We start from the raw sequence: 23,648 nt of genomic DNA, 5'->3' as shown, positions 1-23,648 counted from the left end.
GATGAAACTGGATGCTTATCTTGCTGGGATCCTATGACCCCAGCTGACTTCCTGCCCTTTGGGCGGGGGGGCTGGACTCGATGATCGTCCGAGGTCCCTTCCAGCCCTGATGTCTATGAAATCTATGAATTTGGCTCCAGGCAGGCAGTGCATCTCCTGGGCCCCACATTTTGACAACAAATTGGTGCCTGGGTTCCCCACAGAAACGAGTCACCAACCACCACCACTCTTCTTTTCCTTCTTGGTTCAGTGGTCCTGGAGCCCCTGTTCTTGGGGTTTTGCACTTTCCACTCTCTAAGCTGCTGCCTCCTCTGCCTCATGCCTGCAGATGCCCTCTCCTCTGCCTCTTCTTCAGTTCCATTGCAGGCTGCTGGAAAGCAGTTTCTGACTTCAATTGGTTCCTCTTCAATACTGGGGGCCCTCCTCCTTTGAGTAGTCACACACTGCCACTTCTCACTGCCTTTTGGCCTCTCTCATAACTCTAATCCAAGTAATATTCCTGGTCCCAGATTTAATGCAGCATGGATTCCTGTGCATCAAATCTCTGGATCTTCTCCTTCAGGGCAGACACCAGCTTATACTTGGTGCAAATGAAGTGCTCTTTACCCTCTTGGGACCCCACACAGGTCACAGCAGCTGATCCAGACTCCATTTGTGCCTCCTTTGCTCCCTGGAGTACACCTGTGTTGTAAGGATAAAATAAAGAAGGGGGCAGAGAGAGAGAAAAAAGAAACACCGCAAGAACTGGCCACAAACTGGCAGAGAGCAGATTATATCAGGAAGAACTTTATGGTAAGAGTTGCCAGAATCTGGAATGGGCTTCCAAGGGAGGTGGTGCTCTTCCCTACCTTGGGGGTCTTTAAGAGGAGGATGGACAAGCACCCGGCTGGGGTCATATGACCCCAGAACTCTTACCTGCCCAGGGCAGCAGGTCAGACTTGATGATCTATTGAGGTCCCTTCTGACCCTAACAACTATGAAACTATGAAACTTGCACACCAAGCACCCGCACCAGGGCCCTTGCCCATGCTCCCACCCACACACAAATGCACAGGCACAGTCTCTTTCTCCCTGGCTCCCTCCTGGGACAAACTCCCTAGGCAAACTCCTTCTCTTTTTGCTGCTGTCTGTTCACTGCTCCCACAGTTTGCTAGGGGCTACCTTTTTATAAGGCTGTCTACCCTAGCTCCACCTCTCAATTACCTAAAACCAGCCCCACCCAGAGCAAGCCCTGTCACTCAGTCACTCTAGGAGTGAGAATGGGGATGGGAAAGAGGAGTGGGAGGAAAAGGAAGAAAAGGGAAAAGAAAAATAAATTGCACACCCCAGGGGGGAGGGGAGGGACACTCTCAGACACACACCAGGCATTAGGCAAATACTCTAGAAGCAATCAGCCACTCCAAGACACTAGCACAGAGAAAAGCCTCTTCTAGGCAGATTCACACCTGAGCTGCTTATCCCAGAGCCACTGCTCTCTGTTTACTGTTTAGTTTACATCAAAGGAGGGTTATACATTGAACCTATTTCTGCTATAGAGCTACTGACAAAGCTGGAGAATTTTGATGACTATTGGTAAGATTTCATTTTTGTAAAAAGTGAAAACCCAAACAATAGTTTTAGTGTTTTCAATTTTCTTGAAAATAAGCCAAATTTTGGGAGAAAACAGATTCTTTCTGCCAAAATGTTCTTTTAATCTACCTCAAATGGTTACTTTAGGGACAATTTTGGGACAATTATACTTTAATATGGAATAGTTGAAGGCAGAATCTTGCCCACTCATGTTCATAAAGTGTCCTGAGATGAGAATAAATAGAAGTACAAAGTGTCATTGAAGAGGGTTAGTATTAGAATTTAAGAAATAATTCAGAAGTTGAAAGCTCTTCAACACAAATAGTACCTCTTTCTCTTTTTCTCTAACAACAAAGGATAGTTATGAATGGAATTCAAATCCTTCAGCTATGCTACATGTATCTGCTAAGCAGGAAGTAGAAAAGGTGAGGAAAAAATGAAAATATTTATATTAAATCTATGACAACTGCTTACAAGCAGGGAAATGCTGTGGAAGCTCATCAGCACTTTTAAATGGTGTTGAAATGTCACTACTAAACAACCTTTTGAAATGTCATTACTAAGCAAAGTACAGTAGCCTGCTAACAAAGCACAATAGCCTGCTTTCCATTGTTCTCCTGCACAGAATTTTTGTAGGCAAAGCAGTTCTACTGAGGCAGCAAAATGGCCTACATTTACAAAATCTATTCTTGGTCCAGACTTATTTAATTTAAACAATACTTAAGTGTGTGAGACAATGGGGCTGTGCTCAGGTGCAGGATTCTGACTGTGTAAATCAGAACTAGGCCCAGGGCCTGAATTCTCATGCTGAAAAAAATCTAATGGAGCCATACTACAATGCCCTAGTATTAATATGGTGCAAAAATAATTAAGCTTAAGATTGATTAAGATACCCCATTTTTTACAAAATGGTAGATTTGCAGAAGCCATACCAAGCTGGAAGACTTTAAGCCAGAAAAATATATACTTTTACTTTTGATACCCTTTAAAAGTCAAACAGAACAGTACTACATTTAGTCAAAATTCAAACAAAAGTCTGAAGCATGCCTTACTGCAACCATGAAGAAAATTTCCCTTCCTCTCCCACAATCTCCTTCTTTATCCTACATAGTTGGCTTTATTACTTCTGATTCTGGTACAGGCAGAGCTAACTCAGGTAAGCTCTATATGATGACATTATCCTGTTCCGTAGAGACATACCTTATGATACTTCTTCTAGTCCATCCCTCCCTGGCTGTAGAAAGGCCCTTCTTTTCATACTGAAAATGAACTTTCATTACATTTGTCTTTTCCCTTTTTGCACCTATTCTGGGTTCAATCACAGGGAATATGCCATTGGCAGATTCTGTAAAAGGGAGTGAGGAAGTTGAAGTTGGGCTTCTGACTTTTCAGCTTCCTACAGGATGCATCTACACAAGATGCTTTACTGAGCAGTAGAGCTAATTACTGTGCAGTAAGTGTCTATGTCTACATGTGCAGATGTTTACTGTGCAGCAACTGGTTCTAATAACGAATAAATTTGCTACCTAAAAATTCAAGTAGCAAATTTACTCGTGATTAGTAACTGCGCAGTAGCACATGTGTAGACTCCTGACCATGAGCAAATATGCTCAGGAAATTGCTTCCTGCCCCCAGGAGCTGCCTGTTGCCAGGGTGCAAGGACAATGTCCCATGCTCTGAGATCATGGGGTTGGGCCTGGGAAATCCTCATCTCCCATTCCAAACCCCACAGTTGCAGGATCCAGGCTGGGAGATCCTTTTCTCCAAGCGCCGGCCTCATGATCATGGAGCTGGCACTGAGAGAGAAGGATCTCCCAGCCTGGGCTCCACAACCATAGGACTCAAGCTGCAAAAAAAAGGATCTCTCAGTGCCAGCCCTGCAATCATGGAGCCTGTGCTGGAAGATAAGGATCTCTCAGTCTGGGTCCCACAACCCTAGAGCTTGAGCTGAGAGATAAGGATGCTTCCCTGCATGTGTAGACACCTGCCCGGGAATGTTTACTCACGAGTAGTTTACATGCAAATAAATTGATCTTGGATCAAATGCATGTGTAGACACACCCACTGATATAAGAAAAATCCAGTTTCTTTGTTTTTAAAAAACCTGCTTTTTGTGTCTTCATGTATTCTGCTACTTTGTAGGCCACAGGGGAATTGGTGGAATTATGCTACCAGGCAAAAAAGGTAACTTAATCCAGAGCCATGAAAAGAAATAGAGATTAGTCAGACAATTTTAAATTCTTTGGCTGGTTGGCTGATATTTGTTAATACATCCTTAATTTCAGTGATTAACTGAGTGTGCTTTGATGTGCTGGAATTACAATGTGTCAAAGCAGCCTCCCCGTTCCCTGAAAACTCATATATTTCAAAATATATGTAAATAGGTATGCTCTTCAGTAACTGACATAACTTCACTAATTGCATTTTATCCTGGTTGAGGATCTAGCCCAATATTAAAAAGACTTTTAATGCAATTTCCTTACCGTTTGCTGTAGGTCAGGTATTATTATCCGTATCACTAATGTGTTGTTATGATTATCTTCCATTCTGCTGGTTGGCTTTTCTGCTGTAGCCTTAATAGTATCATAAATAGTTTCTTCTTTGGAGCTGTCTGATTCAGATTCAACAGAATAGTCTGAAAAGCTTTGGGCCATCTCATCTTCACTTGATGTTGGACTGCGAGGCATGTTCAGTTTTTCTTACCATAAGTAGCTAGCAACAGAAAACACAAGACAAAAAACAAATTAAAGTAAAGTTTCAAATATGGTTCAGTTCGGAATTCTGTGTTTTGTTTTTCAAAAGGAACAGCTATTTAACAATGAAGTCATCTGTTTTATCTTTCTCTCATTCCCTTGCCCCACTAATATGACCTAGCAGGAGTTAGCGATTTATTAAAGAAAGCAGAAAGGGGAAAGAGATAACCTTCCTCCCATGCCACACCCAATCTTCAAAAGGAGCCAGAACAAACTGTATGGGTATGCAGAGAGAAGATTAGAAAGGCGAAAGCACAATTTAAGATGCAATGGGCAACCGACATAAAAGGCAATAAAAAGGGATTCTACAAGTATGTCATAAGTAAGAGGAAGACCATGGAAACCATAGATGCCTTACAGCATGCAGAAGGCGACCTAGTTATAGATGATGCAGAGAAGGCTGAAGTATTTAATGCCTTTTTTACTTCAGTCTTCACAAACAGGGGCAGTTACCACAAGCCAAGGGCAGTTGGCAGCAAAGATAGGGAAGTAGACAAACAGCCTAAAGCAGGAGAAGGACAGGTTGATGTTTACTTAGGCCCCTGCCACATACTACGCTTAAGACATGATTAACAAGTGAATCACGTCTTAAGTTGTAACCCAGCCACACAAAAAAAAAAAAATGGTGTCCTAAAACAAGAAATAAGCCACAAAGCTATTCCACAAAAAAGGTGTAATAATTTTGTGGCTGATTCCTATCATGCCACTAACTGAACGTGTGGCCAGGTGTACCCCCATGGCTGGGATGCCTGTCAGCTGATAGGGCTCCCAGCACAGGGGTGCAACAAATGCTCTTGCAGCTGGGGACCCCACTAGCTCTGGGCTCCCAACTAAAGAGGATGCATCATATGCCTCCTAGGCTGGGAGCCCATAGCTGATTGGGTTCCTGGCCAGAGGGTGCACCATGTGCTCCTGCAGCTGAGACCCTTGTCAGCTGATCCAGGATGGTGCACCCTCACAGCTGGGAGCCCCATGAGCTGAAGGGGATCCTAGACACGGGAGTTTCCTACTTGCTGGTGCACCAGCAATAATGCATGATGGGATCTGATGCTTGATCCCACAATCACACCTCCTGCTATGCATGTCTTGTATGGCAGGAAGTGCAATGGTGTGTATCAGGTCCCATCATGCCTTTACCTGCACATCTGGCAGGGGTCTTTGAGAAGTTAGATACTTTCAAGTTGGCAAGGCCAGATGGAATGTGTCTCGGACGGCCAGAGCCGACCCGAGGTGATTCAGAGATTGCTCGTACGTTAGGCTGGGCTGGTGAATGGAGAGGCAGACACAACTTATCAGTTGCAAAAAACTTTACTCACGCCGCTTGCAATCACGACGCAGGTGGTCCGGTCATCTGAACAACCACACGAGTTGTTCCAGCTGGCGGGGCCCAAGCCAGTTAATCCGTCCGCAATTCGAAGCCGGCGGGGAAAGGGGTACGTCTGGGGTTGCGCTCGGTGACGGGAAGAAAGATCGATAGGTGATCAGTCTATCGATCGGCAGCCACAAGTCAGATCACTTCAGAGGCACTCTGCAGCGTGCTCAAAGCTCTTCGACTTGGGCGGAAGTCGCGCGGAATTTTAAACGGCCAGCGAGCCAATTACTAGCCGCCACGTGTGAATAATTTAGCACTGGCCAATAGCAGGACACAAATTTACATTCAAATAGCGGGAACTCTTTGCACCGTGCATCTCTGTGCTGCAAAGAAGAAATGCATCCTGCAAAGAAGGCTGCAAATTGGCGGGAACTCTCTTGCACCGAGGTTTCTCTGTGCAGCAAAACCCTCGCTGTGCAAGAGGCTCTCATGTGGCAAGAAAATCCCATTGTGCCGAGGCACCAAAAATCACTGGGTTGTGACAGAATGCACCCTAGGGTACTCAAGGAATTGAATGAAACAATTTCAGTCACTGGCTATCCTATTTGAGAGGTCATGGAGTTTGAGTGAGGTCCCAGAGGACTTAAAGGCCATGTCCAGGAGAACGTGGATGTGTGGTATATGGTGCCACAGACCTGTGTGCAGCATCACAAACCGCACATTCAGGCATTCCTTGCACTGCTACCTTGCAGCACAGAGGGTTTTTGACCCCAGGACATCCCGAGGTCAAAAAATCCCATGCCAAAAAAAGTGGGATGGGGCACACAGTGGCAGCAAGCACTGGCCAGAACTGGAGCCTGACCAGGTAGAGCCATGCTCCAGCTGCCAGCCAGGCTTCCTGCTGCAGCCCCGAGAGGCCTCCAGGACCCCAGGTAAGGCTGCTGGGGCTAGCACAGCCTCCCCTACCCCACCTGAGGTAACCTGCCTCACATCAGAGCGCACTTGGCACGGGCATTCCCCAGGGACAAGTAGCAGCAGCACAAGGTGTGCTTGACTTTGATACCTGGAAAGATCATGGACAGGCCCTCAATGTGAAATACTTATTGTGAATCTATTATGAAGCACCTAGAGGAGAATAAGGTGATCAGAAACAGGCAGCATGTATTCACCAAGAGCAAGTCTTGCCCAACCAACCTGATTTCCTTTTATGATAATGTGACAGACTCAGTGGATAATTTCATAGTTGGTAGGGTCAGAAGGGACCTAAGTAGATCATCAAGTCTGTCCCACTGCCACAGGCAGGAAAGATCAGTGCAGAGGCAGAGAAAGATCTTGGGAGTCATTATTGAGGCCAATATGAACATGGGCCAACAGTGTGGGGATGCAGTCAGGAAGGCCAACCACACCTTGTCATGCATCCACAGATGTATCTCAAGCACGTCCAAGGAGGTGGTCCTCCCCCTCTATGAGACACTGGTCATGCTGCAGTTGGAGTACTGCATCCAGTTCTGGGCGCCGCACTTCAGGGGGGATGTGGACAGCATGGAGAGGGTCCAGAGGAGGGCCACCCACATGTAGGGCAGGCCCTACAAGGAGAGGCTAAGGGACCCGAATCTGTTCAGCCTCCACAAGGTGGGGATCTAGTGGTCATTTACAAACTAGTCAGAGGGGACCAGCAGGCATTGGGAGAGTCCCTGTTCCCCCAAGCACTCCCAGGAGTGACAAGAAATAACGGTCACAAGCTAGCAGAGGGTAGATTCAGGCTAGATATCAGGAGGCGCTACTTCACTGTCAGGGTGGCTAGGATCTCGAACCAACTTCCAAGAGAAGTGGTACTGGCTCCTACCCTGGGGGGTCTTTAAAAGGAGGCTGAATGAACACCTGGCCGGGGTCATTTGACCCCAGTACTCCTTCCTGCCACAGCAGGGGGTCGGACGTCATGACCTGCTCAGATCCCTTCCGACCCTACCAACTATGAAACTATATTTGCTCACATATAACTCACACCTTTTCCACCAAAACCAGCTACTGAAAATTGGGGTACACATTATATGCATGAAAAAGGGATCCTCATTGGTCAAGCAGTGGGGTGGGGGAAGAGGGGGATGGTGGCAGTGTTGATTGTCACAGCACCGGGAGCCACTGCAGTTAATGTAGCTACCTTTCCCCGCCACCAAATTTCCAGAACTTTGAGGAGCACACCCCCCTCAAGCCAAATCAAGCTGGCATACAGGGTTGGTCCATGGGCATACCTAGCACATGGCCTCAGAGCCAGCATGCAGGTTTAGACCCAGCACATGTTTCCATAGCTAGTGTACAGTCCCAGACTAGAGGTGCTGGGTCCAACCTGGCATATGGCTCTGGAGCCAGTGGGTGACCCCAGACTCAGCATGCAGTCATAGACTCAGCATACAGGGTTAGACCCCGGATCTGCTCTGCAAGGTAAGGACAGTTTTTTCTTCAAGCTGTCTAGAAAAACCAGGGTATGCATTATATTCAGGGATGTGCTTTATGTAATACAGCATTGTTATGGAGCGAAAAAGAGAGGTACGATTTGCCAGAAGTCATCCACCCAGTTGGGAGCAAAAGTAGGGAATAAAGAGTCAAGCCTTCTAACTCACAGTCACTGAACCATTTATTGGACTGCAGTTCTTCACTGGGGATGAAGGCTTCTTTATGATTAAAAATATGAATTATATGTTGCTAACGTGGCTACCAGGAATTCATTTTTTTATTTCCTAGAAAAAATACAATAAATCCTTCTTAGAACTAAACAAATACACAGTGATTGCATTTCATGGTAATATAATGATACATTAGTGATTGTTTTAAAAACAGAACTGTATGATTTCTGGAAAAATACATTTAAACAACCTTAGGACCATGGCACAAATCATTTTCCAGGCTTACACTCTGATTGATGTGCTTCACCGAACACAAACTAGAGGTAAGAGAACAGCACCAGCCATAACTTCAAGTCCCTTAGCATGGCTGATAAGTTTTAAATGTTTATCCCTACATTTTCTGTGGGGCTTAGACAAAGTGACAGAGTGTAACCATGCCTCGCTTTTATGCACTCAGCTCCAGGAATGGAATCCACAGAAAGGAGCACTGGACTCATCAGCTAATTAACAAGAAACCCCAAAAAGAGGGGTACATACAAAATTCCATCTCTCCTTCTGATGATGGTGCCTAAGGCCAGAAACAGATGTCACCAAATGAAGTGTGCCAGGATGCATCAGTTGATGGTGGCCCTAGTCCCTGGACTGCAGTGGAGTCTTCTGGTTTTCCTCACTTCCAGTGAGTCCCCCGCTTCCCCCCAGCAATCTCTCCAGAGATGCATGCTGGAGATCCTGGAGGCGCATCTCTGAATCTCTGGAAGCAGGAAACCCCAACTTTCCCCACTCAGACATGCCCTGGAGAATGCCAGGAGCACCTCTCTGGAAATGGGGAAAGCCAGGCAGGCACCCTTGGGGCTTGAGGGTGCAAGATTTCCCAGGGCACAGGACCAGGCCCCTCAACCCCTAGAAGTACCTACCCAGTGATGGCTAGAAAATGGTATTTAGAGGCTTGCCTTTGGGAACCGGCTTGTAGGTAAAATAGATACTGCATTAGAATGGGCAATGGCAAGGGTTAATCTGTTTATGACAAGTCTCCTTCAAGGCCCACTGTGTCTGATGCAGGCAAGCAGCAAGCAGACTCACAGGCTTGAAAACTGAAGACATGTACCACACTGTTCCATTACGTGAGATAAGGGACTCTGCAGCATTGGTCAGATCACAGTGCCCAGCTGCAGAGCCTTTGGAATTTCTGATTTTGGTACATGGACCAAATTAGGAAAAACTGGTGAAGGCCAAATTAGGATGTGTGCATGTAATGGGTTTATGAAACAAAACAATATGCTGACAGGACAGAATATGGACAGTATGATGACCACAGGGAGACCAATTAATGATGCCCATAGATGAAGAGACATCAGAAGGAGAAAAAGGATACACAAGAAGAGATATAGAGCAGCAAAGGGTCCCTGAAAGGGGAACCCGAGGCCACCATCACCAGCCCATCCCATCCACTCCAAAGGACCAAAGCGGGGGGGGCCTCCACCTCCAACCTCCCGGCTGCTGACGTCTGACATTCAAGAGAGAACCTCAAAGTGAAGCTCACTTACTGGCCAGACCTACCTCGACAATGTAAACCCTGGGACTGGTAGATATAAAATTCTTTGCATTATTCTTATCTGTTAGCCCTGTGTATCAATAAAATATGCCCATTAGCAAATGGAGAGGTTGTGGTCAGTCTGAGGGTTTGCGTCTGCCCAGAACAAGGTATCTGGGTCATAAATCCAGTGCCAATATCCACAGTAGTGGGAGAATACAGGCAGTTTTAGATGCTTGGGCTCTCCTACCATAAAACAAATAGGCATCCATCACAATAAAGCAGCACAATTTATTACTACCTCTTGTTATGGCCACATTGTGGTGTGATAAAATGTATGGATGTCTATTTGCTATTCCTTTGTGCCACCATAAACTTTTTTATGATAACACAAAGGCACTGAAAAGTGGTGTCTGTTTCCACCCTAACTCCACATTGCTAACTCAGAGATAAAAGTTTGGTGATTTTCAATGTGATTCCATATCTCAGTGAGGAGGAGAGTATTCTATGCAATTCTAGTCCTAGGTTCCAGTCTTAGCTTCCAGGGCTATTTAAGAATTTTACATTAAATAACCATTGGTGAAAAAAGAAATAATGCTGCCAGTAAAGTCCAGAGCTCCCAGGGCAGGTGGGGCAACTTGCCAGGCAGGACTCCTCCCTCTCCCCCTCCTCCCTACCCCTGCAGGAAGACTGCCAGAACAACTAGGTTGCAAAGGCAGGCTCCCTCTTGCTGGCTCGCTTTCTGGTTCCATGAAACTTGTACTCTTGGCTGCCCAGTGGGCAAATTTTATCTGTTTATAGGAAGTATGGCTACCCACTCAACCTAGCCCATAGCCTGGTGATTAACAGCACTCTTCCTGCAAAGTAGAAAATGAAGCTCTAAATCCCCTGAGTTAGGTGGACCTAAAACCTAGGTCTCTAATTTTTTTAGACAAGTGCTCTTGCTACTAAGCTATCAAGAAATGGTGGATGCCATGATCAGAAGACATGTTGCTTACCTTACCTCCCCTTACCTACAGACTTGCAGGCTCTAGCAGAACTTAAGGGCCCCACAGTGACAACTAAGACTGCAACAGGAAGGAGTTGGTCACGTAAGATGGCTGATCTGGATCATTCTGACATTATCCCATAACCAAAGCCTAGATGCCTAAAAATCTGTTAAAAGCTAAAATGGACCTACCTAATGAAAGTAGGTGCCTAAATGGTTTTGCAACTGCTAAGCAAGTTTGATGTGGATTTCTCCTCATTACTTAAGAGCCTAAATTCTGCCTGAGTCCAGGTTAAATGCCTTAAAAGTTGAACAGATACAGCCCCAAATACCTAACTTTTCAGCCACTTTCATCAGCAATTTGCCAACTAAGTTCACTGAAAATTTGTGTAATGAAGCGAACAATCAACAAACAGCACCCTAACAGGAGGAATCAAAGATGAAAAATATAAAAGTCAAATTGTAGAACAGATTATTGAATAGTTGTAGAACAGTTGTATTATTGATGCTATAAAAGAGTGCTGAAAATAAAAACTGCATATGAACACAGTGTATAATCTAGAACTTGCAAGCATGGAGATAGAAGAAAATCAATTTACTTATCAGGAACTGTAGCATATAGATACATATACCATAATTATTAATCCTTATTCTGAAGGATAAAACTTCAATCAAAAAGAAGTGTTTCAATTTTCACCTACAAGAGTCAAGAAGGGTACATCAGCACCAAGAAAAAGGTGTCTTCTTATTTAATGTTAAACTATTGGTAAAATCCTACTGAAGACAAGGCATTTTGTAGTTTTCTCATGTTAACAGACTGAGTTAAAGCCTAGAGGGGAGCCTAGGTTTTAACTCAACCTGACAAAATATATTTATATTGCATTTGCCTGGGCTGCTGAAGAGTCGTGAGCAGAGCCAAACAGCCAAGCCACCCCTGATTGCCTGGTGGAGACATCACAGCCATCCACCTAGACCTGATGCAGCAGCAGCTCATCATGGCCACAAGCCATCTGCCAACCAGCCCACACATGCCCATCCAGAGCACCCTGTGCCTGCCAAGTGTGTGTCGGATGCCTGAGTTCTGTGTGGGTGTGTGTTTGTGTGCACATGCAGGCGTGTTCCAGATGCATGTATTCCACCCCTGCCCCAATCAATACGCGTGGCCTCAGCCCCACACCAAAGCAGGCTGTTCGGATCCACGAAGCCTTGACCAAGTAGCTCCTCACCCACATGGACCAGGAGCACTCCCTAGATGAGTAGGGCCAAAGGGTTTTGAGTGTCCATGCCCTGGCACTGGGCCATGGGTCTCTGGCCCTGGGCTCCTCTGGCCCTGCATCTGGGGTGATCACCGGTCCCTAATTGGGCAGGACAGTCACAGAATGGGAACCTCTAGTTCCAGTCCGAGGCTACATGACTATTCACAGCCTAATGCAGGTATCTGTGGGAAACAGCAGGTTTTCCCTTGCAAGCTGGCAGTGTTCCAGCCTTCAAGAGGCTGCTTGGAGCTGCTGGGAGTGGGAAAGAAGTAGCACCACATGCATGCACACACCCGCACACAAGCACATAGCCAGGAAATACAGTTGGGAAGTGAGGAGAGCAGCTCCCTGCAGGCAAGTCTATGGGGGTGGAGGCCGGGGAAGGGATGGAGGGGCAGATCAAGGCCCCCACAGTGAGGGAGGGAGTGGGGTAGGGGGTGCTGCTCAGCTAGGGTGGTTTAGGGAGCCAGACAAAGCAATGGGCAATTCATCCAGGGGGTGCCCTATCTTTACATTTTTAAAAGGTGGTTACTTTATCTGCATCCCAGGTACAGCTGCCCACAACCGACACAGTCTCCAGTCCTCTCTCTCTCTCCATAGCCCCAGGGATGGGCAGGGAGCGGATCATGGCTCTGCCCCAGGCCCCAGCCCCACACTGTCAACACCTCATGATCCCGGCCCCAGCTGCAGCCCCAGCCGCAGCGGCAGCCACAGCCATCCTTCTCCCAGATACCTGCCTGCCCACCCACAGCCCCATCCCATCCACCCAGCTGAGTTCACCCTGCACACGGGAGCCCTGGGTCAGTCTCCACGGAGACCCTGCCCACCTCCCCACTCCATCCGGCACTCCTGGGGGTAGGTGTGGAGTGGAATGGCCCAAGGCTGAATAGGATCAAATGGCACCTCCCTGTCCCCCCCCCCCCCCCCCCCCCCCACCGCCCCAGCCAGTGTAAACAGCTGTGACAAGGGGTCAAGGCCAGGTCAGCACCCCACCCCCTCAGCAACTCACCAAAACTTCTTAAGTGGCAACCCAAATAATTGCCCACCCATACATTAGATGTTTCCCTCAACTATAAACATCATATTCAGAAGGTCAGCTGTAAAGTCTTTACGCTTGTAGCTGCCTTAAGACATTTAGACAGCATGACATGGTATTCCAACTTCTAAGTGCTCAGAACCACTGCAATTACAATGGCATACACTGCACCAGATTACCGTGCTCCTGTATGATCCAAAAGTTGTCATACTAAAAAGCTCGACACTGTACTTAACAGTGCATACTCATAACAGGCTGAACAATTTACACACACACAGATGTATTCCATGCACTCTTGAGCATTTGGACCAAGTGACATAATAAGACAGACTCTGACTTCTCCCCTGCTTCCAGGTTTATGGACCCATGGAAAGCCCAGCAGGCTGGGTACTGTGGCCTTACGCTAAGTTTAGATCAGGGGTGGGGTGAATGGAAATTAAATGATCATTCAGAGCAATTGGGTTTGAAATCTATTCCTACAGAATTTTATACCAACACCACATAAGTCCCCCATTGGGCATGACCTTGACAGAGATTTATGGGCCAAGCTGAACACACTGAGATCTGGATATGGATGCTTCAAAACAACACTATACAAGATGAATATTTTGGACAGCCCCCTGTGTGAATGCAGTGTCCAGCAAACAGCACAGCACTTAATCAAAAGCTGCAGTCTACAATGCCCAGACAGGGTAGATATCTGTACGCTGAGCAATAATACCACACAGTGGCTCATAGCTGGCTGCATGGAACAAGGGGGAAGAGAGGGTTGGAAACAGGGGCTTTGCTGACTCCTGTCAGTGCTTGGGCAGACCACACAATCTCTGGCTGAGACTAGAGCGCTGCCTTGTGGGGGCAGTGAGCAGAGTGCCGCAAAGCCCCATGGTTTGCCAGTGGAATGTGACCTACCGTGACTCGCAATGACACCTGGTACAGATGTTTGTTACGATGCTCTAACTTAGCGTTGAAGTCCGATACCATATCCATCCAGGGTTATCTTAGAGCAGGATCCACCATTTTTAAATAGATCTGTGCCCTGGCTGTCTATTCAGTTATGGCTGTAGAGCTCTTTCTGTGTGCCTACCTCACAAGAAATGTAACTTCTATACTTGGCCTAAGAGCTGGCATTTTTTGAGGAGTACCCCATGTCTATGAAGGGGCGAGTCAAATCTCATGAAGTTGAGAACCACTGCTCTAGACAGACAGCATAAGTCACAGAAAAGGAGTAAATGGATAGGGTGTGTGCGTAGGGTTGGCTCAGAGTTGGTATAGACAAGCCGTAGGTCTATATGAAGCTAATGCTGCAAGCATCCTGCACCAGAACTATCACCAAAGCTAATGCTGGGATTCTTAAAAAAAGCCAAAAAAACCAAAAAACCACAAAAAAAGAAAAAACGTTCAAAGTATCCAAGCTATGAGAAGGCTGATAAGTTTCCTCTCACAGTTGCTTTGGGGGGCTATTTTGCTGTTATCCTTGGGAAGTCACATCACCCACATGTAAAGTGCAAATAATAATACTTGCTTTTTTTGTGAAGTATTTTGAACTGGCACAGTGAAAAGGCTAGTGAAGCTAGGCAGTATTAAGTTATTATGAAACAGAGTTCTTTATATCACTCAGAAATATTTGTTTTATTTATGCACACAACCACTTTTATTCAAACACCCACATGCACATTTCTGGTTTAATGTCCATTTCACTTTGATTCTACCTGGCTTACTGTTCTCATTATGTGCATTTTTATTTGTGTTAAAAAACTAACAATCCAAATAAATATTTTTAAGGGAGAAATGTGTACTGAGCCACAGGTAATAGCATCTCACTGCACCAAACAATTATTTCTTTACTTTACAAAGCTTAGGACCTCTCAGTGAAATAATATCTCTTATTCAAGCTACACAACATTGCCTTACAAGTATTTGCTCCTTTCTCACCTTCAGCTCTACTAAATTCTTCATGGGAAAATAGGTAAGCCTTAAGCAGCAGCAATCCTAGATTCTTCCTGCCACCCTGCCAGTGTGCTCAGCCTAAAGGGATCAGACTGTCTACAGATTCAGTAAATATAGAAGCACTATCCTGAACTGTGGTCAGGATAAAGGGAAACTTTGATGTAAGGAAGTACAAAAACACATCTGGAAGAAGGATACAAAAAGAATGCAATAGTAAAGTGGCTTGTGCTGAAGGAAGTAAGACTAGGAGATGCAAGCAAATATGTAAGTAGAAGTAGAATTCTCCAAGGCTTTAAAGGAGAAGTTGTACAAAAGGAACCTCAGGCTGAATGAAACAGGTAGCAATGGTAAAGTTACAGCATAGAATGAGATAAATCAAATAAATAATATATGCCATATACTCTTCTTTTCTACTGATCTTAGGCTGTTTCTCAGTATAGAATAATTTTTCTTAAAATCAACATACCCTCAAGAAAATATGCTAAATATTTATAAATGATAATTATTGTGGAGCTTGAAGCAAAGAATACCTTTGGAAACCAAATATCTTAAGTGTCTTATTTTAAATATCTCTAAGGTTCCCAACATAATAGTTTGACATTTAGTTAAAGGCCACCTCTTTTAAACAATCAACTATGGCTGGTCCCTTGAGTGGTTTCAAGGCTTCACCATAGTTCACAGGTTATATTCATTTCCATGACATTTAATTAGGGCCTCTGGTTTTCAGCCTCTGTTTGCCAATAAATAAATTAACAAACAAGAATCTTCATAAGCAAATTACCATGAATAAGATTAGCTGAATTTCCCAGGGATTGTTTGTATGTTGTTTTTCTCTCTAAAAATTCAATGTTAACAAATTAGACTGTATAGAAAAATTGCAGCATTTTGATTTACTACAATGCATTCCAAAAGAGCTCTTATAAAAACCCCAGGAGATAAACATGCAATGTTTTCTTCTGGACCTCTTAATACATCTATCTTTATAACAGGGCTATCCAAATGGCAACCTGCACGCCACATATAGCCACCGAAGGGTTAGCATGTATTGCCCATGGGCTCCCCCTGCCTCCTCCAGCTTTTACTTTCAGCCCCCACTCCTATGGGCACAGCAGTATGCAGGACTGGGCTCAGGTGCCCATGCTGCACATGTAGTGGGGGCCAGGATGCATGGTGGTGGAGAGAGCTGGCCTGCTCACGTGGAAAAGGAAGGAGCCAGGTTGGCCTCACTGCAGAAGGCAGTGCATGCATTTATGCAGGGGTGCTACGCACTGAACTTACACTTTTTAAATTCATGTCCATAATGCACAGCTTTGTATATATTTCTCTCAAAGTGACGTGGTCAAACTTATTTCCAAATGTATTTCCCTTCAACTCACTCTATAGGCACTTGTCTGTTTAGTACATGTTGATGTGGGGAAATAGTAGGGGAAGAACTGAGGGACCAGGAACTGAAGTCGAAAGGAGTGCATGAAGAGTGGTCATTCCTCAAGGACATGATCCTCAAAAGCAAAAAAGAAGTCTATTCCCTTGCAAAGGAAAGGTAGCAGAAGGGCTGATAAGCCCTCTTGGCTTAATAGGGATATTGTGGTCCTCTTGAAAAAGAAGAAAGAGACATACAAACAATGGAAGCTTGGGACAGTCTATACAACAACAGCCCACACTTGTAGGGAGAAGATTAGAAAGGCTAAGGTGGCAACTGAATTTAAACTAGCAACAGAAATCAAGGACTATAAGAATTCCTTCTTTAGGTATGTAGGGAACAGGAGGAAAACAAATAGAAGCGTGAGGCCATTGCTTAAAAACTCAGGACAGTTGGTTACTAAGACTCAAGAGAAAACTGAACTCCTGAATGACTCCTTTGCTTCGGTATTTCACAAAACTAAGAGGAAAATCATATTAGATAAGGTTCAGAATAGGCATCGTGGGAATGAACACCTTCCTACTGTTGACACTGAGCTGGGGTGAGATCAGTTAGAAAAGTTAGACATAAGTCAGCAGGACCGGATGAACTTCATCTGCGAGTGCTGAAGAAGCTGGCCAAAGTCAATGCAAGACTTCTGTTGAAACTCTTCCAAAACTCATGGGGCTTGGGGGAGGTCCCTGAAGACTGGATGAAGGTCAATATTGTACCTATATTTAAGAAGGAGAGGACAGGGAACCCGAGTAACTATAGGCCAGTTAGCCTAACTTCTATCCCAGGGGAAATCCTGGAAAAATTCATCAAGGATTCTATGTACGATATACTTGCAATAGGTAGTATTCTGAAAAACAGCCAGCATGGCTTCATCGCAGGCAAGTCCTTCTATGCCCAGGTAACTCATCACCTGGATAAGAGAGAGGAGGTCGACATTGTATACCTAGACTTCAAAAAGGTCTTTGGTCTGTTAACCTATGATATTTTCATGGGAAAATTGGAGGATTGCAGTCTGAACAGCTTGACAGTTAAGTGAGTAGGGAGCTGGCTGTGGTGTAGGACCCAGAAAGTTCTAATGAATGGATCTGTGTCATCCTGGTGAGAAGTGACCAGTGGTGTCCCTCAGGGGTCCGTGCTTGGTCCAGTGCTTTTCAACATCTTTATCAATGATTTGAATGTGGGGGTGAAGTGCTCACTGGCCAAGTTTGTGGATGACACCAAGTTGTTGGAGAGCGTGGTCATGCTTGAAGATAGACAGCAGATACAGGTGCACCTAGACAGGCTGGCAAGTTGGGCGGATCAGAACTAAATGAAGTTTGACATTGAGAAGTATAAAGTGCTCCATCTGGGGATGAATAATCTCCAACATACTTACAGGCTCGTTGATGTCAAACTGACTAGCGCTATGACTGAAAGGAACCTAGGAGTAATAATACACCATAGTATGAACATGAGCCATCAGTGCAATGCTGTAGCCAGCAGGGCAAACAATACTCTGGCATGCACCAACCGATACATCTCAAGCAAAACCAAGGAAGTGATTCTTCCACTTTACTCAGCATTGGTGAGACCGCAGCTGGAATACTGCATCCAGTTCTGGGCACCGCACTTCAACAAGGATGTAAAAAAGCTTGAGAGACTCCAGAGAAGAACTACCTGTATGATCAGAGACTTGCAAGGCAAGCCATACAAGGGAAGGCTTTGGGACTTGGGTCTCTTCAGCCTAAAAAAAAGAAGGCTGAGGGGAGACTTGGCAGCAGCTTACCGCTATATCAGAGGAATACATCAAGGGCTCAGTGAAAAAGTGCTCACCCACCCTTGGGGAAAACCAGGAATAATGGCCACAAACTCCTGGAAGACCATTTCAGGCTTAACACTAGGAAAAACTTCTTCATAGTTGTGGTGTCCAGACTGTGGAATAAACTCCCTCCAGAGGTGGTGCAATCATCTACCCTGGAGGTCTTCAAGAGGAGACTGGATGGTCACCTCGCTGGGGTCACCTGACCCCAGTTGCCTTTGCTGCCTAGTGCAGGGGGACTGGACCTGATGATCATGCAAGGTCCCTTCCAGCCCCTTACAATCTATGAATCCGTGTGTTTATCTCAATATAATATTTTTCAAAAACTTAAAAGTGACAAAAGCTGAAAGTGACAATAGCACTCTTCTCAAAGTAAATACACCAATCAATATTTTATTTCCCTCATGGGCGACCCTTGAAACTATGGGCAAATTACAGTTTACCTAAGAAATATCAGCTATTACTATTTTAAATCAGAAATATTAAGCAGGAGAGTGCATATAACAATATATAGTTTTACAAACTAGAAGCTTCACCCTGAAAATTTGAACTTTTCAGACTAATTATTTTCTTTAAAAAGATATCCAAACATAAACTATAAGGAAAGTACAGCAGCACAATTCAATGTAATCTTACAGCACATCCTCAATTCTACTTGTAATATACAATTAAGCACAATGAAAACCATAGATCACAACTTTTTAAAAAACATAGCTGGCAATGCAAATCAGATCCCAGACACACAAGTAAATCCTCTTATTAAACATGAGACCTTTCTGCACCAAGGCTCAAGTTCAAACACATGCCCATCACCACATGGTTAAGGCCAGGTTCTGAAAATGTACATGACTAACTCATAGGTATAGTTCCTTAATCAAGTCAAAAATATAAGTGAAGTGAATGGAACCACTGGAGTGATGGCTGCTCATGAGAGGCTTTCAAGCTTCAGCTCCAGGAAGATACATCCATGGAGCAAAAGAATAACACACAGACAATCTTTAATAGACCGCACCAAAAGAAAAATCCAAACCCATGGTATTTCACGACACTACTCAGTTGAGGATTTTTGTTTTGCAACTTAACAGCTTTTCCACAGGCTTGAAAGAGATGTAACACTTAAAGTCTACTCTTTCCTATACCACAAACACTTAGAACCCACTGTTATAGCTAAGTTTAGCAGGGGACAGTAATGCAAGGTCCTAAAGGTGAACAAGAACCCAACAATAAGTTGTTTATTTTTTCCCCTCAACTATTTAAAAAGAGAATCATATTAAGTGAATAGATAGCTATTCACAGTTCTCTTGAAGTGAACTGGAAGAACATCAATGTGATTCTAAAAGTGTTTTATCTATTTATAACAGATAACTGTAATTCCATCTTTAAAAAAAAGCTTATTGTCCCTGAAGTTTTTTCCCTTCGTTACCTGAATAGCATTAGCATTTCAGGAAAGCAATTTTATCTTCCCAGACTTACTGCTCCCAGCTTCTGCTTGTACTGGGCTACATAAATATCAAAAAGACTTTAATATGATAGAAAGGAAAGAACACAAGGGAATTAAAAAAGATTTACAACAGCGGTGAAAAAAACCCAGAGCTTATTGAAAATATTCACCTCAACCCTAGCTCCTTAGTGTGCAAATAGCTCAGTTGCTTATTAATTTGCTGTTTGTGCTTAGGGCTTTTTTTTCCTTCTTTGTCCATGAGGAAAATGCTTTTTGTGATAATTCAAATACAAAGGTAATTAAATCTTATGGGAAAAAATGCTGTTTCAGCCTTGTTATACATATCAGATCAAGGCACTTAAATCAACACAAGAAGATCCTCTCCTTTTCCAGCATATGGGTACCACTGAAGTCAATTTTATCATTTATGGTTTGCTATATATAAAATTGCTATATATAAAATAATAAAATATAAATTTACTTTACTGTGATTTGATGAAGTTTTATTCAAGTTATTAAATATAGTAAAAAAGAGTCTCATTTCTTACAATGCCTTGATCCAAGCAAAACTGTACCAATGAGGACAAGTGGAGCTTTGAACCAATGCTCTATCTCCTTTTTATAAAATTCTAGATATCTTACATATTAACAAGAGATGATCGGTAAAATTCCCAACTTTTTATTAGAATTTGCCAGGTCATTGGATTCTAAGGACTTTATGGAGAATTTAATTTCAACTCTGTAAGGAACTTGCCTAGTTTCTTGTCCTCTCATTCACCAGACTCCTCAGTAGCTCCAGCTGCTGCATAGCCAGGGCAGCCTTCAAAAAGCCTGAGGCTGAATTGATTCAGTCTGTGCAGGTTAGATAAATTACATGTAACTGGAACAGGCATTCACTTTTGATTCCAGAAATGCAGCCACATCCCTACAGTGGCCCACACCAGAAGCTGGGGGGTGGTAGAGCACTGCTCAGCTGGAGCAAACAGCTTGGGGAAAGTCTAGCCCACCCATCCTGTAAGGGGGTGGATGGGTTTGCAGGGGAGGTGCAAAGTATCCTGGGATGCTGGGGTACTGAGAGTTGACTTGAATCTGGAGGGGATATGGGATAAAAGTTCAATAAACCGATTTAACCTAAATCAGTTAAGTCTGATACTACATCCATCCAGGTTTATCTTAAACTGGTTTTGGCCATTTTGAAAGCATTTGCTGTGCACTCAACTTCTGTCGTGTTACAGATCTGAACCAGTTTCTAATAACTTATATCAGTATATGTGGAATTATATCTCTAGGAAAGGGTCCCCATGGGGTCATACAGGCTGCTTTTGCAGCCAGAGACCCCATGACTTCAAGTGGTGGTAGGTTTGGGGAAGCCAGATGGATGGGCTGTCTGTGAGGCTAAGAATACCTGTGTTTCCAAAACTTGTGAGTCTAAGACAGTGTTGCTAGTGGACTGCTACAAACCAGAGCACTCAACCTCTGACCCACAGGCCAAATATGGCCCACAGAGCAATCACATCACAACCTCAGGGCTCCCCTCAATTGGGAAATGTGGTGGGGGGGAGCTGTGGCTACCTTTCCCCACTGCCAAATTACCATGCCTCCTCTTGCAGCACAGCCAGATCAGGGCCAGGCCCTGCTTCCTTTTCTCCATGCTGCCAGGTTGGAGCCAGTCCATACCTCCTTCTCCCCTCACCCAGCTAAATCAGGGCCAAGCCATGCTCCCTGATCTCCATGCAGCTAGGTTGGGGCTGGGCCATGCCCCTTTCTCCACCCTGCATGGGGCTGGATTGAGCCAGGCTGCCTCCCCCCCACTCCCTGTGCACAGCCAGATGAGGTCCCACCATGCCCATCCCAGGTGCCGGATCAGGATCACAGGTCACATCCAGCCCATGGATAGGCCAGGAAAGGCCCACCTGGCCCACCATGGAAAAAGGTTGAGCACCACCACCACAAACCAATGGGTCCATTCTTTTTTCACAGACAATGTTAGAAAGTTTTGAACTGTGGTACTCCTCCTCTTGAGAGAATACATATTTCTGCACAATTATATCAATAACTAGGATAGATAGATCTGAATGATAAAATTCAAATGCCAGTTTCATGAACTACCATAATACCACTTGAAATCTGGGGTCCTTTGGATTATTTTTAGCAAGTGCATTTAAGAAATCCGTATTAAGTGCATTTAAGTTATCCATAAGGAGATCAGGATCCACTGTACTACATGATATAAATGTGACCCTCTCTGATCACGTGTGAAGGGAAGTGAGTAGGCATAATAGGGGGATAGCAGATTGGAGAGAACAACACATACAGGGTTACTACTCCCCTTGGTCCTGCCCTTCAAAACATTGCTTAAAAACTGCTGAGCCAGCATGGAGAAAGAAAAGCACTGCTATATGAAAGGCTGGCACAACTTACACTAATTCACCACCAGAGAACTGAAGCACAGAGAAATTAAGCCCATGTCTACAAGGAAAATTTACCATGCCCAGCAGTGGTACCCTCAAGCATGCTGTGATTTTCTGTGTGGGCTTCCAGCTAAATTGAAAGCTGTGTAGGTGAGTCCATGTTATGCTTCCAATAAGCTCAATAGCACTGGGGTGTGACAGGACCAGTTGCCCACTCCCATGCTAATTAGTTCATCTGTGACACTGTTCAAACACATTGATTCTACTATAGGAGGTGGCTTACACAGGGCAGAGCAGAATGCTTCATGGTAACTTTACCCAGCCTAAGTGACTTGCCCAAGGTCCCCTGAGTAGGACAGGAAGTCCATGGCAGAGCTAGAAATTAGACCCAGCTCTGGGACTTTGATTCTAGCCATTGTACAAGTAACATTTCTTCACCAAATTCTGCCTATCCAAAATTCAAGCAAGGTGCAAAAACACTGGCGAAGTGAACAGATTATAGCTACAAAAACTTAAGCAATATTCACTTGTTAGCATAGAATGAGATTTTTTCACTACGCTGAAAAATAAGGAAGTACAAGATAAAATAAAATATAAAAGATACAAGTGTTTACAAATAAAGCAGGATTTGCAACAAAACCTTTAAGCTTCCCTGGCTTAAATACCAGATGCAGTTTATCATTTAACATAAAAAATAAACACCTTAAACCAAGTTACATCCCTAGAGTGCTTTGAATTATAAGTGTATCCTCTGTTTTAGGATGAAATCATGAGAATATATCCAATCAACAATTGCAGAACTATAAGACCAAAGCACTAGAACTCTTCAGTGGATTATGATTTTTTTGTCTCAAGGACTTTATTTTGAACCATTCACCTTCAATTTTAGCACTCTGTAAATAAAGGCAGAGCTATCCTAGGTTGCAGTCAGCTTACCATACATTTTCTAGGGTTTATCAACATGGTCAAGGTTTCGGTGACCAGGCAGAAAAAAAAAGCTGAAATTCTTTGGGACAAACCCACAAAACTTTCTGATGCAATGTAACAATGAACCACAGGATGTGATTTTAACACCGTTGGTTTTTGTTTTTTTTTACCTGACTGCTCTTTCTGAAAAAAAAAAAGTGAAATAAATAATAATATGTAGGTTTTATTTACTACTTCATACATGTAAATCTCAGTGCTTTTCAGAGGAATAACTCTCTAGTAACCCTCATTTTACACAATATTGTTGAAGTGATTCAACTAAAGCACAAGTGCTCAACTTGTGGCCTGCAAACCAAATCTGCATCCTCAGCACCATGTCATCCAGCCTGCAGGGCTCCTCACTGATCCAAAAATTTGGCAGCAGAGCACTACTCCTCTGCTTGCAAATTTCCAGATTCATGGGCCAGAGAATGTGGCTCAGCACATGGAGGTAGCATGGGAACCCAGGGTATTTATACACATGCTCTGGGTGTTTGTGGGAGGAGCACTTTAATTAGAATGGCTCCAAGATCTGCTCTAAAGCGGCCAGAGCATCATGTGTATCAGCATCCCCACGCTGAAAAATGGCAGCAGGGCCGCTT

General features: G+C 44.3%; 1 protein-coding gene across 7 annotated transcripts in view; it reads right to left on the bottom strand.

Annotated features, from left to right (window-relative positions):
* SHANK2 (SH3 and multiple ankyrin repeat domains 2) overlaps positions 1 to 23,648 on the bottom strand; it is an 810,144-nt gene that overhangs the window by 596,713 nt on the left and 189,783 nt on the right. For all 7 annotated transcript variants that reach the window (XM_014517615.2, XM_025197122.1, XM_014517581.2 and 4 more), the window contains one exon: positions 4,053 to 4,281. In XM_014517615.2, coding sequence (XP_014373101.1) covers positions 4,053 to 4,256 — 204 coding nt within the window. In that variant the 5' untranslated portion in view covers positions 4,257 to 4,281. The remainder of the gene's footprint in view (positions 1 to 4,052; positions 4,282 to 23,648) is intronic.

Source organism: Alligator sinensis, unplaced genomic scaffold (assembly GCF_000455745.1).
Source record: "Alligator sinensis unplaced genomic scaffold, ASM45574v1 scaffold442_1, whole genome shotgun sequence".
In the NCBI taxonomy this organism is placed as follows: Eukaryota; Metazoa; Chordata; order Crocodylia; family Alligatoridae; genus Alligator; species Alligator sinensis.
This window is presented reverse-complemented; position numbering and strand designations above follow the sequence as displayed.